The sequence below is a fragment of the Rhinopithecus roxellana genome, chromosome 12, assembly GCF_007565055.1.
Source record: "Rhinopithecus roxellana isolate Shanxi Qingling chromosome 12, ASM756505v1, whole genome shotgun sequence".
NCBI classification, from domain to species: domain Eukaryota; kingdom Metazoa; phylum Chordata; class Mammalia; order Primates; family Cercopithecidae; genus Rhinopithecus; species Rhinopithecus roxellana.
In genome coordinates this window covers 108327751-108345170 of record NC_044560.1, presented here as the reverse complement: position 1 = coordinate 108345170, position 17420 = coordinate 108327751, and the positions used below count along the sequence as shown (strand labels likewise).

The 17420-nt window shown below is 52.5% G+C and overlaps 1 protein-coding gene across 1 annotated transcript in view; it reads right to left on the bottom strand.

Annotated features, from left to right (window-relative positions):
- GRIN2D (glutamate ionotropic receptor NMDA type subunit 2D) overlaps positions 1-17420 on the bottom strand; it is a 49152-nt gene that overhangs the window by 21253 nt on the left and 10479 nt on the right. The window contains exons 3-9 of the mRNA XM_030941569.1: positions 14072-14186; positions 13596-13807; positions 13147-13315; positions 11966-12119; positions 8754-8879; positions 8325-8554; positions 5899-6059 (exon numbers count right to left, since the gene is read on the bottom strand). Of these exons, the coding sequence (XP_030797429.1) occupies positions 5899-6059; positions 8325-8554; positions 8754-8879; positions 11966-12119; positions 13147-13315; positions 13596-13807; positions 14072-14186 (1167 nt within the window). The remainder of the gene's footprint in view (positions 1-5898; positions 6060-8324; positions 8555-8753; positions 8880-11965; positions 12120-13146; positions 13316-13595; positions 13808-14071; positions 14187-17420) is intronic.

Genomic DNA, 17420 nt, shown 5'->3' with positions numbered 1-17420 from the left:
GCATACTTCTAAATATATATATACATACATACAATAAAATACAAAAAAAAAAAAACTTATCCACGCATCGTGGCACATACTTGTACTCCCAGCTACTCGGAAGGCTGAGGGAGGGGAATTGCTTGAACCCGGGAGGCGGAGGTTGCAGTGAGCCAAGATTGCACCACTGCACCCCAGCCTGGGCGAGAATGAGACTCCATGTAAAAAAAAAAAAAAAAAAAAAAATCATAAAATAAATTTCAGGCCGGGCGCAGTAGCTCAGGCCTGTAATCCCAGTACTTTGGGAGGCAGAGGCGGGCGGATCACGAGGTCAGGAGATGGAGACCATCCTGGCTAACACGGTGAAACCCCGTCTCTACTAAAAATACAAAAAAAAGAAAAATTAGCCGGGTGCAGGGGCGGGTGCTTGTAGTCCCAGCTACACGGGAGGCTGAGGCAGAAGAATGGCGTGAACCTGGGAGGCGGAGCTTGCAGTGAGCCGAGATTGCGCCACTGCACTTCAGCCTGGGCGACAGAGCGAGACTCTGTCTCAAAAAATAATAATAATAAAATAAAATAAAATAAAAATAAATTTCACTGTGTCTACTAGAAAATTGTAAATGATGCAGGAGGTTCCCCAGCACTGCTCTAAAAAGACAGAGGGAAACCCCTCAAACCACTGACATCAAGGAAGGGGGAGGGACAGTTCTTCATTTTGACAAAAACCAAGTGTTGGCAAAGAAATTGATTAATGAAAGGGAGAAAAGGGAATTGAGAAAGGAAAAACTTCATTCCCCACGCAGGGGAATGTGAAGGAAGACTACAGGTGCTGGGCACAAGAGGGCTCTCCAGATGGGGGGCCCTGGGAAGAGGGCTGAGGGGCCCATCAAGCTTCAAAGCTGAGGAGAAGGCATGAGGCTGGTGAAACAAGGGTGATTAGAGACAAATGTGAGCCTTTTCCTGCCCATAGGGTCCTCGCACCTTTGAATGCGGAAGACGAGCTGGGCGAACCACATGACCACGCCCCACCCCACCATGCTGCTGATTGGTCCATGCTGGCATAGACACTTGACCCTCCCCCCCAGCTGGACCAATCAGATCCTCAGTATGTGGGGCTGTGACACGGAACCGTTTCCCAGAGCCACTTGATGGGCAGGAGGGATTGTTGACCCCCGTAATAGGGAGTCGGAAATTGGGGCTCAGGAGCAAGTAAGGGGTGTAGCTCCCATTGGAACCCAGGACCATCTGGTTCTTTTTTTTTTTTTTGTGACAGAGTCTTGCTCTGTCGCCCACGCTGGAGTGCAGTGCAGTGGTGCGATCTCGGCTCACTGCAGCCTCCACCTCCCGGATTTAAGCAATTCTCTCGCCTCAGCCTACGGAATAGCTGGGATTACAGGTGTGCGTCACCACACCTAGCTAATTTTTGTCTTTTTAGTAGAGATGGGGTTTCGCCAAGTTGGCCAGGCTGGTCTTGAACTCCTGACCTTAAGTGATCCGCCCGCCTCAGCCTCCCAAAGTGCTGGGATTGTAAGCGTGAGCCTCTGGGCCCGGCCTCCATCTGGTTCTAAACTTACTGCTGTTAAGCATCCCCAGGATGCTGTGAGGAACTCCCAGGCCATGGGGCATCCTATGGGGAGATGTAGAAAACCATCCTCCAGAGAGAAGGGAATAAGATGGGGTGCAACTTGGAAGCAAACAGAGCTGGACAGAAAGACGGCCAGAGAGAAACTCCATGTTTCAAGATCTGATATACTTTAAGGGGTAGATATTTATAACAGCTGTGTGTTTTCCACCTCCCTCCATTAGAAGGGAGGCTTCAAGTTACCAGGGAACTAGACATCCGGCACAGAGCCGAACATATCAAAGGTACTTGGTAAGTACTTCTTGAAAGTAATGAATGGATGGATGAATGCACAATGTAAAAAATTTACTTTTCACTGGGCGCGGTGGCTCACGCCTGTAATCCCAGCACTTTGGGAGGCCAAGGCGGGTGGATCACGAGGTCAGGAGATCGAGACCATCCTGGCTAACACAGTGAAACCCCGTCTCTACTAAAAATACAAAAAATTAGCCGGGCGTGGTGGCGGGCTCCTGTAGTCCCAGCTACTGGGGAGGCTGAGGCAGGAGAATGGCGTGATCCCAGGAGGCGGAGCTTGCAGTGAGCCCAGATCGCGCCACTGCACTCCAGCCTGGGCAACAGAGCGAGACTCTGTCTCAAAAAAAAAAAAAAAAATTACTTTTCCCGTTGTGCTGTGTGTTAACATCTCTGTCTATAATTCTACAAATTCAATACCTACTTTAGGCCTCAGGCAAGGGGGTGTTGTTCTGGGCCCCATTTTTTGTGTGTGAAACAGAGTGTTGCTCTTGTTGTCCAGGCCAGAGTGCAGGCACAATCTCGGCTAACCACAACCTCCGTCTCCCAGGTTCAAGCGGTTCTCCTGCCTCAGCCTCCCGAGTAGCTGGGATTACAGGTGCATGCCACCACACCCAGCTAATTTTTTGTATTTTTAGTAGAGATGGGATTTCACCATGTGGGCCAGGCCGCCCACCTCAGTCTACCAAAATGCTGGGATTACAGGCAGATTTCAGATTGTTAATGGTATTTTTAAGCTATCATGCCAGCCCTGGACTTCTTATTGGAGAGGTAAAGAAACCTCTGTCTGTTAAAGCACTCCTAGCTGATGTGGGAAACTGACCTATTTTGTTAACTGTTGTTATCCAGTGCAGGAGCTATACCTGGCATAAAGTTGGTGCTCTTAAATTTTTCTTTTTTTTTTTTTTTTCGAGACAGGGTCTTGCTCTGTTACCCAGGCTAGAGTATAGTGGTGCAATCATAGATCACTGCAGCCTCCATCCCCTGGGCTCAATGATCCTTCGACCTTAGCCTCCCAAGTAAGTGGGACTACAAGTGCGCACTATGACGCCTGGCTAATTTAAAAATATTTTGTTAGCCAGGCGCGGTGGCTCACGCCTGTAATCCCAACACTTTGGGAGGCCGAGGCAGGTGGATCACCTGAGGTCAGTAGTTCCAGACCAGCCTGACCAACGTGGCGAAACCCCGTCTCTACTAAAAATACAAAAATGAGCCGGGTGTGGTGGTGGGCACCTGTAGTCCCAGCTCCTTAGGAGGCTGAGTCAGGAGCATCGCTTAAACCAGGGAGGCAGTGGTTGTAGTGAGCCGAGATTGCACCACTGCACTCCAACCTGGGCAACAGAGCGAGATTCCATCTCAAAAAAAAAAAAAAAACATTTTTTTTTTTGTGAGTCAAGGGGTCTCACTATGTTTCACAGGCTGGTCTTGAACTCCTGGTCTTAAGTGATCCTCTCACCTTGGCCTCATGAAGCTTTAGGATTACAGGTGTGAGCCACTGCAACGGGCATTAGAAATTTTTTAAGCCAGGCATGGTGGCTCACGCCTCTAATCCCATAATTTTAGGAGGCTGAGGCAGGCAGAACCCCTCATGTCAGGAGTTCAAGACCAGCCTGACCAACAGGGCGAAACCACGTCTCTACCAAAAATACAAAAATTAGCCAGTAATAGTAGTGCACACCTGTAATCCTAGCTACTCAGGAGGCTGAGGTGGGAGAATTGCTTGAACCCAGGGGACAGGGAGGTTGCAGTGAGCTGAGATCGAATTACTACACTCCAGCCTGGGTGACAGAGGGAGACCCTGTCTCCAAACAAACAAAAACAGAAATCAGATCATACCCTTCCTTACATAAAGTCTTCACTCCCCAAAGCTTCTCACTGCCCTTAGTATAAAGTCCAGCCCTGACCTTGGCCTCATGCCCAGAATCCTCCCCTCATCTACGTCTCACCTCAGCTCCTTGCCCTTCACCCACACTGGCCTTCTTGCTGTTCCTCCAGTAAACCAACACCACACCTTCCTCAGGCCCTTTGCACACCCTGTTTCCTCCACCTGAAGGCTTTGCTTCCGGAAGTCCACCTGGCTAGCTCTTTCACCTCCTGCAGGGCTCTGCACAAATGTCACCTCCTCCGAGAAGCCTGCCCTGAACACCCTGGTGAAAATATCCCAGCCCAGCCATCCTCTAGCTCACCATCACTTTCTGAAAAGATCTTGATTTTTCTGTTTGCATGTTTATTGTTCATTTCCCACCTCTACACCTAGGAATCGGGTCTATTTGTTCACTGCCCGACGTAGAGTAGAGGAGAAGAAAAGTGCACATGGAAGGAGTAAGTAAATGCAGGACAGGGAGAGAGTTACTGTGCTCAGCCTTGTTGGAATCGTGGCTGCACTTTGGGGCCTCAACTCAACTTTTTAAATTTTGTTTTCTTTTTGAGATGGAGTCTTTCTCTGTTGCCCAGGCTGGAGTGCAGTGGCGCAATCTCAGCTCACTGCAACCTCCACCTCCTACATTCAAGCGATCCTCCTGCCTCAGCCTCCCAAGCTGCTGAGATTATAGGCGCCCGCCACCTTGCCCGGCTAATTTTTGTATTTTAAGTACAGACAAGGTTTCTCCATGTTGGCCAAGCTGTTCTCGAACTCCTGACCTCAAATGATCTGCCCGTCTCGGCCTCCCAAAGTGCTGGGATTACAGGCGCCTGTCCCCGCACCCAGCCTAATTTTTTTTTTTTCCTCGAGACGGAGTCTCGCTCTGTCACCCAGGCTGGAGTGCAGTGGCGTGATCTCGGCTCACGGCAAGCTCTGCCTCCCAGGTTCAGGCCATTCTCCTGCCTCAGCCTCCCAAGTAGCTGGGACTACAGGCGCCTGCCACCACGCCCAGCTAATTTTTTGTATTTTTTTTTTTTTTAGTAGAGACAGGGTTTCACTGTGTTAGCCAGGATGGTCTCGATCTCCTGACCTCGTGATCCGCCCGCCTCGGCCAGCCAAAGTGTTGGGATTACAGGCGTGAGCCACCACACCTGGCCATAATTTTTGTATTTTAAGTAGAGACGGGGTTTCACTATGTTGGCCAGGTGGTCTCCAACTCCTGACCTCAGGTGATCTGCCCACCTCCATCTCCCAAAGTGCTGGGATTATAGGCGTGAGCTACCGAACCTGGCCTCTGAATTTAACTTCATCCCTATGATCTGCAAAAGGGATGTAAAAAGATAAGAAACACAATCCAAGCATTGATTCCAGTGAGTTCAGGTCTAATGATAATGATAATATTAGCAAACATCTAATGATAATATCAGCGAACAGTGCACTGGGCACTGTTCTAAATAAATAAATAAATGTTCTGAATGGATTAGCTAGTTTAATTCCCTTTTTTTTTTTTTTTTTTTTTTTGAGATGGAGTCTTGCTCTGTCGCCAGGGTGGAGTACAGTGGCATGATCTCGGCTCACTGCAACCTCCAACTCCCAGGTTCAAGCGATTCTCCTGCCTCAGCCTCCAGAGTAGCTGGGACTACAGGCGTGTGCCACTACGCCCAGCTAATTTTTGTATTTTTAGTAGAGATGGGGTTTCACCATGTTGACCAGGATGGTCTAGATCTCCTGACCTCGTGATCCACCTGCCTTGGCCTCTGAAAGTGCTGGGATTACAGGCGTGAGCCACCACGCCCGGCTTGCTAGTATAATTCTTGTAACAACCTTATGATCATTACAGTTGGGATACTCTTGTTATCCTCATTTTACAGAGGAGGAAACAGAGGTTCAGAGAGGCTGAGTCACTTGCCCAAGGTCACAAAGCCAAGAAGAGGAAGAGCAAAGATTTGAGCCCTGTCAGTCTCACCCCAGAATCCAGAACTACTGCATCCCAGAAAATATCCCAAGGAGCCTACTCCTGGGAAGAGGAGTCCACTTCCACCCTCCATGACCTCCACCCTCCAAGCTGACCCACCCAGGGCTGACCTCTGGGACTGAAGGAATGAACCTGGACCCCTTGCCATCTTTGAGCATCCTCAGGTCCCCAGTGGCCCCACCCCCACCCCCGGCCCGAGTCTGCGCTGACCCTGCCTTGAGCTGAGTGAGCGCTTCCTCTACGCGGGGCTGGTTGTAGCGCACCATGTAGCTGTGCATGTCGGGATAGTTGCTGCGGATGTTCTTCTCCGTGGACCCGTTGGGCACGGTCCCAAACTTCAGGGGCGGGTACTGCTCCTGGGGCCTCTGGAACTGGGGCAGAATGGGGAGTGATTAGGGCACCCTCCGCAGGGACATCCCTCACACAAATCCCCCATTCTGAGAGACACCCGCTATCTGGCAGACACCCCAGTCCCAGAAGTATTCCGTATTTCTCAGCACTTGCTCACTACCTTAGGAAATGCGTTTTCACTCCCACCCAGCACACACAGTTGCAGACACGTAATCCAAAAGTTCATGAGAAGCCTCCCTGAGGCCCCTGATGTGCCAGGCGTTAAGCCTTCACTTACTGAATCGCGGGAGGTCCCGGGGGCAGAGACTGGCATGGCAGGAGCTGGGGGCTGTTGCTATTTACCAATCCGTTCAGAAATAATTCACTATTTATTTATTTATTGAGAAGGAGTCTCGCTCTGTCGCCCAGGCTGGAGTGCAGTGGTGCGATCTCGGCTCACTGCAAGCTCCGCCTCCCGGGTTCACGCCATTCTCCTGCCTCAGCCTCCCGAGTAGCTGGGACTACAGGCGCCCACCACCACGCCCTGCTAATTTTTTGTATTTTTTAGTAGAGACTGGGTTTCACCGTGTTAGCCAGGATGGTCTCGATCTTCTGACCTCATGATCTGCCCGCCTCCGCCTCCCAAACTGCTGGGATTAGAGGCGTGAGCCACCGCACCCGTCCTCACTTTTTTTTTTTTTTTTAACTGAGTCTCGCTCTTGTTGCCAGGCTGGAGTGCAATGGTGCAATCTCGGCTCACTGCAACCTCCACCTCCCAGGTTCAAGCGATTCTCCTGCCTCAGCCTCCCGAGTAGCTGGGATTACAGGTGCCCGACACCATGCCCAGCTAATTTTGTATTTTTATTAGAGACAGGTTTCTCCATGTTAGCCAGGCTGGTCTCAAACTCCCGACCTCAGGTGATCCGCCCGCCTTGGCCTCTCAAAGTGCTGGGATTACAGGTATGAGCCACCGCGCCCAGCCAACTAAAACAAGTTTTGTAAAACCAAACTTACTACATAAGATGCAGTCAACTATTCTATTCTATTCTATTCTACACCATTCCATTAAAAACTGCTTATTGCAACCCATCAAACTGATTTCTCAAGCCTCTAATAGGTCATGACACCCAGCTGGTTAATCACTTTAGTCTCAAAGTGTGCTCTGCAAACCACCAGTCCCTCAACAAATGGTGATTGCAGTGAGGTGCTACAGGAATGGAGGGAGTGAGCATTTAGAACGATTTGACAGGATCCTTATTTGTCTGTTGAATCTAATAAATAAAAATATGAGTTTGGCTCTTTTTTTGAGGCAGAGTCTCGCTCTGTCACCCAGGCTAGAGTGCAGTGGTGTAATCATGGCTCACTGCAACCTCCACCTCCCCGGCTCAAGCGATTCTCCTGCCTCAGCCTCCTGAGTAGCTGGGACTACAGGCACCCACCACCACACCTGGCTAATTTTTGAATTTTTAGTAGAGACAAGGTTTCACTATGTTGGCCAGGCTGGTCTCAAACTCCTGACCTCAGGTGATCTACCCACCTCGGCCTCCCAAAGTGCTGGGATTACAGGCGTGAGCCACCATGCCTGGCCAGGTTTGACTTTTGTCTGTCTTGGTTTTAGACCTTATTTTACTTTTCTAATAATTCATTTCCGTTGAATTTTACAAAAGCATTGTCTGCAATGGACTAGAAGTTTCTTTCTTTATTTTATTTTATTTTATTTTTTTTGAGACGGAGTCTGGCTCTGTGGCTCTGGCTGCAGTGCAGTGGTGGGATCTCAGCTCACTGCAAGCTCCGCCTCCTGGGTTCACGCCATTCTCCTGCCTCAACCTCCAGAGTAGCTGGGACTACAGGCGCCCGCCACCACTCCCGGCTAATTTTTTGTACTTTTAGAAGAGACAGGATTTCACGTGTCAGCCAGGATGGTCTCGATCTCCTGACCTTGTGATCCGCCCACCTCGGCCTCCCAAAGTGTTGGGATTACAGGCGTGAGCCACCGCGCCCGGCCTTAGAAGTTTCAAAAATTAATCCTTCCTTACAGTTTGAGAGAAGCACTGGTTCTAGAATATTCCATTTGGCACAACTGCCCCTAGAACATTCAAGGACACCCTCTTCCCTAGGAATATTTAAAATAGCTCATCGTGAACCGTGTTCTTTCTCCATCCACAACATTCCATTCTACCATTCTGGAATTAAGAGATCCCTTCCCACCCTCCCCCTACTCCCTCCGCCGCAAGAATCCCCTCTAATCTACCACATGCCAAGCTCTGTGACCTCCAGCCCCAGCCCATCCCTGGACCCACACACACCTTGCGGTCACTGAGCCCGGACACGGTATCCACGTACTCCTCCTGGATCATGAAGGCGGCCAGGTTGGCTGTGTAGCTGGCGAGGAAGATGACGGCGAAGAAGGCCCACACCAGCACCATGATTTTGCTGGTGGTTCCCCGGGGGTTCTCCACGGGCACTGAATTATTGAACACCAGGGCCCAAAGCAGCCAGATGGATTTCCCAATGGTGAAGGTTGAGCCGCCAGGGCCTGCAGGGGGCCAGGACGTGGACATGGACCCCAATCCCTTCTCAATAAGGGAGCAAAAGGAAGAACTACAATTCCCAGTGTCCCTCAAGGCATCTGGCGCCCTAGCTTGACACCCCCCCAGGGGCTGCTGGGAAATGTAGTTCTCTCTCTCTCTGGTTCGGGAGCTCCGAGGCAGGCGGATGGAGAAAGGGGGACTCACGCTTGCCCGTGGCCAGGCTGCGGTTGTAGCCAACAGGACTGAGGTACTCGAAGATGAAAACAGTGACGGCGACCACAGTGAGGCACATGACGAACATCATCACCCAGACGGCAGGGCTGTAGGGCTCTGGGGACAAGGGAGTGTGTGATCATGGCTCAGCCAAGCAAAAGACTAGGGGATCAGGCTGGGGCGGTGCCTCCCGCCTGTACTCCCAGAACTTTGGGAGGCTGAGGCAGGAGGATCACTTGACGCCTGGAGTTCAAGACCAGCCTGGCCAACATAGTGAGACCCTGTCTCTACAAAAAAACAAACAAACAAACAAACAAACAAAAAGACAAAAAAAAAAAAAAAAAACACCTAGGGTACTACCTGAAGATGAACAAGGTGCAGCCCAGATCTGACCCCATCCTATTCTGGCCCTATCTCTGCTTCTCCATCTCCGAGATAGTCTTATGGCTCACCCAGACCCCTAAGAGGCAGCCATTCTCAAAGAGAGCCATCGCAGGCATTTCTGTAGTTTCAGCCACAAATAGAAACTGTCTCCTAAATGTTTCCTGAGTCACAGGCCCAAGCCTCCACCTACCCCAGCCATCCCCCCAGGCCATTCATCATGTCCCATGCTGAGCCCAGACTAGCTCCCATGCTCCCCATGATGGGAGCCCCACCATCCACCCAGTTACAGGTCCAAACCCCATGTGCCATCCTCCCTCCCTCTCCCTCGCTGGCCACAGCCTGTCAGTCTCCACCCCCACGCTCCTGCCCCTGATGCTACTTGGGCCTCTCTTTTCCATTCTCATGGCCAACAGGGCTCAGGCCTCATCTCCCACCAACCATTTCCCCAGCCTCCCGAGCTCCCGTCTGTCCCCTACAGCACAGAGACAACCTGGCCCCTCCCCTGCCTACAGCCCTCCCCGGGCTCCCTAGCACCCCCAGGACAAAGTCCCTGCCACTCAGCCTTATCACACTCTCCTCTCTGGCCTGATCACTCTGTCAATCACCCATGCTTTAACTACTCAGAACTCACAGGTGTCTGGGCGTGGTGGTTCATGCCTGTAATCCCAGCACTTTGGGAGGCTGAGGTGGGAGGATCACCTAAGGTCAGGAGTTGAAGACCAGCCTGGCCAACATGGTGAAATGCCATCTCTACCAAAAATACAAAATTAGCTGGGCATCGTGGTGGACGCCTCTAGTCCCAGCTATTAAGGAGGCTGAAGCAGGAGAACTGCTTGAACCCAGGAGGTGGAGACTGCAGTGAGCTGAAATCGTGCCACTGCACTCCAGCCTGGGTGACAGAGCAAGACTCTGTCTCAAAAAAAGAAAAAAAAAAGAGAGAGAGAGAGAACTCGCAGGTGCCTGAACCAGCAACACCCTCTCTTACTTGTCTCCTAGGTGCCCCTGCTAGAGGTAACAACCTGCGCTGTCCTAGACAACCTCCCATTCACGGGTCCCCTCCTCACATTCGATAACCGTGTGTCGCCCCTGGAGCTCACCAACAATAAACCCAAATCACCATTTCATTGAGATTAGGACCAGGTGATTCAATTTCCCAGGGCCAAGTGTGAGCTGCCAGAACTGGCCCCGTCACAGCAAGGTCAGCACCCTGGACTGTCACTGCGGCAGCTGGGGACACGCCTGTCACCTCTGCTGGGCAACTTGGTGGGGCATAAATAGGACCTTGTCACTCCCCTGCAGTGTGCTGCCTGCAAACAGGGGCCCCACGTGGTGCTTCTCAGTGTGCCCTGCAGAGACCTTGGTGCAAAGAGGAGGCCACAGGAGACACCATTGGGCAAAATAAACAGAAAACAAAACACAAAGGAAGGGATGGCTCTTCTTCCAGCCCCTCCCCTCTCCCAGGAGCTTTGCTCACACTTCAGAGAGCAAGTGGAAACTGACAAGCACTGTTGCCCTTGGCGGATGTACGCTTCTCTGGCTCAGCAATGGGCCCTCTACCCTATCCATCCCAAAGCCACCAGCCCATCTGGCGGGCAGCTCCCTAACCACACCCTGCGTCTGTCGGTTGTCACCTTCCTATTGCACGCCCCCACTCTGTCTCTGGCATGAGCCTTGCAGTAGCATCTCCACCAGCCACTTGCTTCCACAAACTGGGATTTTTTTCTTTTTTCTTTTTTTGAGATAGAGTCTGGCTCTGACATCCAGGCTGGAGTGCAGTGGTGCCATCTTGGCTCACTGCAACCTCTGCCTCCTGGGTTCAAGCCTTCCTTACACCTCAGCCTCCAGAGTAGCTGGGATTACACAGAGCTGGATATTTTAAAAACCTAAATCTGATTATATATCCCCACACCATCTCTGTTGTTAAAACCCTTGTCCAGGTTCAGTGGTTCACACCTGTAATCCCAGCACTTTGGGAGGCTGAGGCGGGCGGATCACCTGAGGTCAGGAGTTTGAGACTAACCTGGCCACCATGGTGAAACTCCGTCTCTACTAAAAATACAAAAATTGGCCAGGCGTGGTGGTGCGTGCCTGTAATCCCAGCTACTTGAGAGGCTGAGGCAGGAGAATCGCTTAAACCCAGGAGGGAGGTTGAGGTTGCAATGTCATGCCACTGCAACTGCATTCCAGCCTGGGTGACAGAGTGAGACTCTGTATCAAAAAAAAAAAAAAAAAAAAAAGAGAGAGAGAGAGAAGTTTATCTTCTGTCTCCTTCACAAGGCTGAGAGATCCTAGCGCACAGGGATTTGTGTCTTCCTCCTTTGCCAGTGTGTTCCCAGTGTGAAGCCCACCACCTGGCACATAGTAGGTGCTCAGTAAACACTGATGGTGACTTGAGTGCTTACAAGGTATTGGTACCGTGCTAATTTGTTCTCTTCATCTCATACCTAGGTACAGGAAAACACTTGGGTTTTGTGGGGCCTGAAGCTTGCACAATTTGGAGGGCTCTCTTTGAGAACAAATCATTCAACCTTATGGAAACAAAACCAGGTGCATCGCTTGGAAGCTGCAGTGCAAGAGAAGGCTCCTGAGCTCAAGCTTCTTTAGCCTCTTGACAAAATGTCTTCTGGGTAGGGAAATTATTTCTTCCATCTTGTAGATTAGGAAACTGAGGCCCAGAAATGATGTCACTTCACCGAAGTTGCATTGGGGGTTCAGTATCGATGATACCGGGAACCCAGGTTTTCTGATCCCAGGGCCCACACGGTTGGGGGAGGCTACTTTGCCTAGGGCTGGCTCCCTGTCCCAGGGCCCCAGCTTACCGAGGAAGGCCGAGGGGGACACTGTGCCATTGCTGCGCGCCACCATGACGCTGATGCCGGTCTCCACGAAGGGGACGGAGAAGTCCACAATCTCGGAGCGCTCCTCGTTGATGGTAAGGGAGCCGATGGCCATGTCTGCGCGCTGGTAGAACACCTGGGGTGGGGGCGATGAGGAGTGGGCGAGGGAACCTGGCTCAAGCGGACAGACTGACACGGACGGCGGGTAGAGACGGGCCCCGGGAGCAGATCAGTGACAGGGTGAGGGAAAGGGCTAGAAGGGATTGCGGGGTGGGTGAGGATGGAGGGGGACGCAGAGTGGGGAAGGGAAGGGCGGAGGTGAGAGATGGGGAACAAGATTGGGAGTTGGTAGCCCGCGTCCTAGCCCGCTGCTCCCAGAAAATCCTCAAGGCCTTGGTCCAGATCTTCCCAGCCCCACCCTCTTCTCCTAGGATTCCCACCCTCCTGGCCCCTCCTCCTCTGCCCAAAGTCCCTCCTCCCAGCCCCGCCCCCTTCCCCTAGGAGTCCCACCTTCCTAGCCCTACCTCCTCTACCCCAAAGTTCCTCCTCCCAGCCCCGCCCCCTTCCCCTAGGAGCCACACCCTCCTAGCCAAGTCTCCTCTTCCCCGAGTCCTTCCTCCCAGCCCCGCCCCCTTCCCCTAGGAGCCACACCCTCCTAGCCCCGCCTCCTCTGCCCCAAAGTCCCTCCTCCAAGCCCCGCCCCTGACACCTCCTGATCCCGCCCCTTGTTCCAAGGTCTGTCCTTCCCGCGGCCCTGCCCCAGGCCCCGAATCAGGTGTTTCCTCCATTTGGCCGCGCCCCTACCCCAGGGTATCCGCCTCTTGTTTTTAATTTTTCTTTTTGAGACGGCGTCTGGCTCTGTACCCAGGCTGGAGTGCAGTGGCGCGATCTCCGCCTCCCGGGTTCAAGCAATTCTCCTGCCTCAGCCTCCCGAGTAGCTGGGATGACAGGCGCCTGCCCCCACGCCTGGCTTATTTTTTGTATTTTAGTAGAGACGGGGTTTCACTGTGTTGCCCAAGCTGGCCTCGAACCCCTGAGCTCAGGCAATTGGCCCGCCTCGACTTCCCAAAGTGCTGGGATTACAGGCGTTAGCCACCGCACCGGGCGGTGTCCACCTCTTCACTCCGCCCTGAAGATTCCCTGCCTCCCGTCCACCCCCTCACCTCCCCGATCATGCCGTTCCAGACGCCATCGATCTTCTTTCCGTGCTTGCCGTTGGTGACCAGGTAGAGGTCGTAGCTGAAGCCGATGGTGTGTGCCAGCCGCTTCAGAATGTCGATGCAGAAACCCTTGCAGCAGCGCTTTTCCGGGCGGGGGGCATCCGGTGGAGGGCTGCGGGCAGTGACCAAGCTTGGGGAATTTGGGGACCCCCTCCTTAGACTCTCCCATGAAGAGAGGATATGGAGGAAGGGACAGGCAGCAGCTAAAACTATGGTTAGCGCTTTCAGGGGGAAACTGAGGCTCAAAGAATTCTGAGGTGTGCCCAAGGTCACCAAGCTGGAGGGCTTTGTGGATCCTGGGTCCCAAGGGAGGAGGTGGCTGGGGGCCCGGACTACTGCGCTTCACGGGAGGAGGGTTTTGGAGCCGGAACTCCTGGATCCCGAGCTGTCACCTGTGGGTTCGGTTGAGCTGGGTCCGGCAGGGGACGGAGTCTCGGATGCAGGTGCCGCTGATGGGGTCTGCAGGCTCCACGATGACAAACGGCCTCTCCTCCAGCGTGGCCACCGTGAGATGCTGCGTGTCGTCCACTGGCTGCAGGAAGCGACCATAGCGGGACCACAGCGGGTACTTGAGGCGGAGCGTCTGCTGCTCCCAGCTGCCCACCTTGGCCAAAGGGAAGGAGAGTCAGGCTTCCTGGGGAGACTTCCCGGTGTATCCTGGCCTCCATGATCCTCTTCCGCAGACCTAGGTGTGTGGGCAACAGCTTCCTCCAAGACCCAGGAGCCCCTCCCACCTTCAGATCCCAGGACCCAGGAGTCCAGGCTCCCTGTCTCCTCCTCCCTCTTAGTCCAGGACCTCAGAACCCCCTCTGCCGGGATGCAGGAGTCCAGGCCCTCTGCCATGCCCGAGGTCTGGGCTGCGACTCACCACCTCCCACGTCCTGTCTCTGGTGAGGGAGATGACCACCAGGGAGGGGTTTACTAGGAAGCCATCCTCATTGAAGGAGTAATCCCGGTTATCCCACGTGATGTTCATGAAGTACCTGCCCAGGAGGAGGGAAAGGAGACATGCTGGGGCCTGGGCTGGACCTTGGCAGCTGAAGGCAGAGAAAGTCCCCTTTCTACCCATCAGCCCCAGCCCCGAGCTGGAATCTCTCCTCTTTCACCTCCAAGGGCTCAGAAACGCGAATATACCCCTTCCCTGCTCAGCACCCTCCCTTTGGCTGCCCAGTGACCCCAGGATAAGGTTCCAGACTCTCTTTCAGCTTGGAGTTGAGGCCCTAGAGTCCCCTTTTGTTCTTTTTTTTCTTTTTTAAAGCAGAGATGGGATTTGACTATTTTTCCCAGTTTTTTTAAAATATTTTTTTTAGACAGAGTCTTGCTCTGTCGCCCAGGCTGAAGTGCAGTGGCGTGATTTTCACTCACTGCAACCTCCACCTCCTGGGTTCAAGTGATTCTCCTGCCTCAGCCTTTGAAGTAGCTGGGATTGCAGGTGTGCACCACCATGTCCAGCTAATTTTGGTATTTTTAGTAGAGATGGGGTTTCACCATGTTGGCCAGGCTGGTCTAGAACTCCTGACTTCATGTGATCCACCTGCCTCAGTCTCCCAAAGTGCTGGAATTACAGGCATGAGCCACCGTGCCCCGCCTCTTTCTTTTTTTATTTTTTTAATGCTTTTTGTTGTTGTTGTTGTTGAGACAGAGTTTTGCTCTTGTTGCCCAGGCTAGAGTGCAATGGCATGATCTCAGCTCATTGCAACCTCTGCCTCCCGAGTTGAAGCTATTATCCTGCCTCAGCCTCCCGAATAGCTGGGATTACAGGTGCCCACCACCATGCCCAGCTAATTTTTTGTATTTTTAGCAGAGATGGGGTTTCACCATGTTGACCAGGGTGGTCTCGAACTCATGACCTCAGGTGATCCACCCACCTCAGCCTCCCAAAGTGCTGGGATTACAAGCGTGAGCCACTGCGCCTGGCCTGGCCCGCCTCTTTCTCTTTTCTTTTTCTTTTTTCTTTTCTTTTTTTTAAGTAGAGATAGGGTCTCACTATTTCTCCCAGGCTGGTCTTGAACTCCTGAGTTCAAGTGATCCTCCCACCTCAGCCTCCCACCGTGGTGGGATTACAGGTGTGAATCGCTGTGCCAAGCCCTGAGAGTCCGTTTTTGTTCTGGCTTTGCCTTCCTCTGAAGCCGCATATCTGAGACTCCCACTCTCAAACTCTTTTCACCCCAAAATTCTTTTTTTTTTTCTGTGTCAACGCTGGTTGCAAGGTGTCTCCCAAACATGTTAAGTGATTTCTTATCTCTGGGCCTTTGCAGATGCTGTTCTCGCTGCCTGAAAACCCTTATACCACCCCTTATCCTGACCAACTCTTCTTTTTATTTATTTATTTATTTATTTACTGAGATGGAGTCTTGCTCTGTCACCCAGGCTGGAGTGCAGTGGTGCCATCTCAGCTTGCTGCAACCTCCGCCTCCCAGGTCCAAGCGATTCTCCTGCCTTAGCCTCCTGAGTAGCTGGGATTACAAGCACACGCCACCACGCCCAGCTAATTTTGTATTTTTAGTAGAGACGGGGTTTCACCATGTTGGTCAGGCTGGTCTTGAACTCCTGAACTTGTGATCCGCCCACTTCAGCCTCCCAAAGTGTTGGGATTACAGGCATAAGCCACTGCGCCCAGCTTATTATTATTGTTGTTGTTGTTATTATTATTATTATTATTATTTTGAGACGGGGTCTCACTCTGTCACCCAGATCGGAGTGCAATGGCGTGATCTTGGCTCACTGCAACCTCTGCCTCACAGGCTCAAGTGATCCTTCCACCTCAGCCACCTGAGGAGCTGCTGGGGCCTTAAATGTCCACCGCCACGCCCAACTAATTTTAATTTTTGTATTTTTGGTAGAGACAAGGTTTCGACATGTCTCCCAGGCTGATCATAAACTCCCAAACTCAGATGATCTACTTGCTTTGGCCTCCCGAAGTGCTGGGATTACTGGCATGAGCCACTGCTCCCGGCCTCGACCAACTCTATGTGTCTTAAAGACTGAGCTCAAGGCCGGGCGCGGTGGCTCAAGCCTGTAATCCCAGCACTTTGGGAGGCCGAGACGGGCGGATCACGAGGTCAGGAGATCGAGACCATCCTGGCTAACACGGTGAAACCCCGTCTCTACTAAAAAATACAAAAAACTGGCCGGGCGAGGTGGCGGGCGCCTGTAGTCCCAGCTACTCAGGAGGCTGAGGCAGGAGAATGGCCTAAACCCGGGAGGCGGAGCTTGCAGTGAGCTGAGATCCGGCCACTGCACTCCAGCCTGGGCGACAGAGCGAAGCTCCGTCTCAAAAAAAAAAAAAAAAAAAAAAAGACTGAGCTCAAACGTCTCCTCCTCCGGGTAGAAGTGCCCAGGGCCGGGGATGGCAGGGGGTGTCCTTGGACTCCTTGATATCTTCACAATGCAACATTGCTCTGTATACTCTGACTGCCTCTCCTGTCATCCACCCAGTCACTGGACTAGACTCTCAGCTGCCTTCTTCCCACCCCCTCCCCAGCCCATCTGTCCCCAAGTCTCCTTCTTCCTGGCCTGGGGCTCTCTCTGCTCTGTCTTCTTCTGTGCCTCCCCACAGCCCTCCTAGGCCCTCATCCCAGCCTCCTGCCTGGCCTCCAGCCTCCAATCTCTCTACTCCAGTCTGTTCCCCACCAGGTCCCACAGGCATCTTTCTATACTCAAAACTCATGCTACCCATCTCCTGCTCATAACCCACCCCTGGTTTGCCAGTGCTGTGGAACAGATCCAGGCCTCTCAACCAGGCATTGAAGGCAAAGACCTGGTGCCACCCACCTCCCAGCCTTGTCACTACGACTCCATTTTTTTTTTTTTTGAGTCAGAGTCTCACTCTGTTGCCCAGGCTGGAGTGCAATAGCATGATCTCGGCTCACTGCAACCTCTGACGCCCGGGTTCAAGCGGTTATCCTGCCTCAGCCTCCTGAGTACCTGGGATTACAGGCACACACCACCACAACTGGCTAATCTGTGTATTTTTAGTAGAGACGGGGTTTTGCCACGGTGGCCAGGATGGTCTCAATCTCTTGACCACGTGATCCACGCGTCGGCCTCCCAAAGTGCTGGGATTACAGGCGTGAACCACCATGCCGGGCCTGTCACTCTGACTCCTAATTCTGTGGCCTTCATCTGCTCCGAACTATTGTGGTCCCACCATCTGCCCAAGTTTCTCTCCCCTCTGGGTTGTTGCACGTGCTGTTTCCTGACTGGAATACTATTTC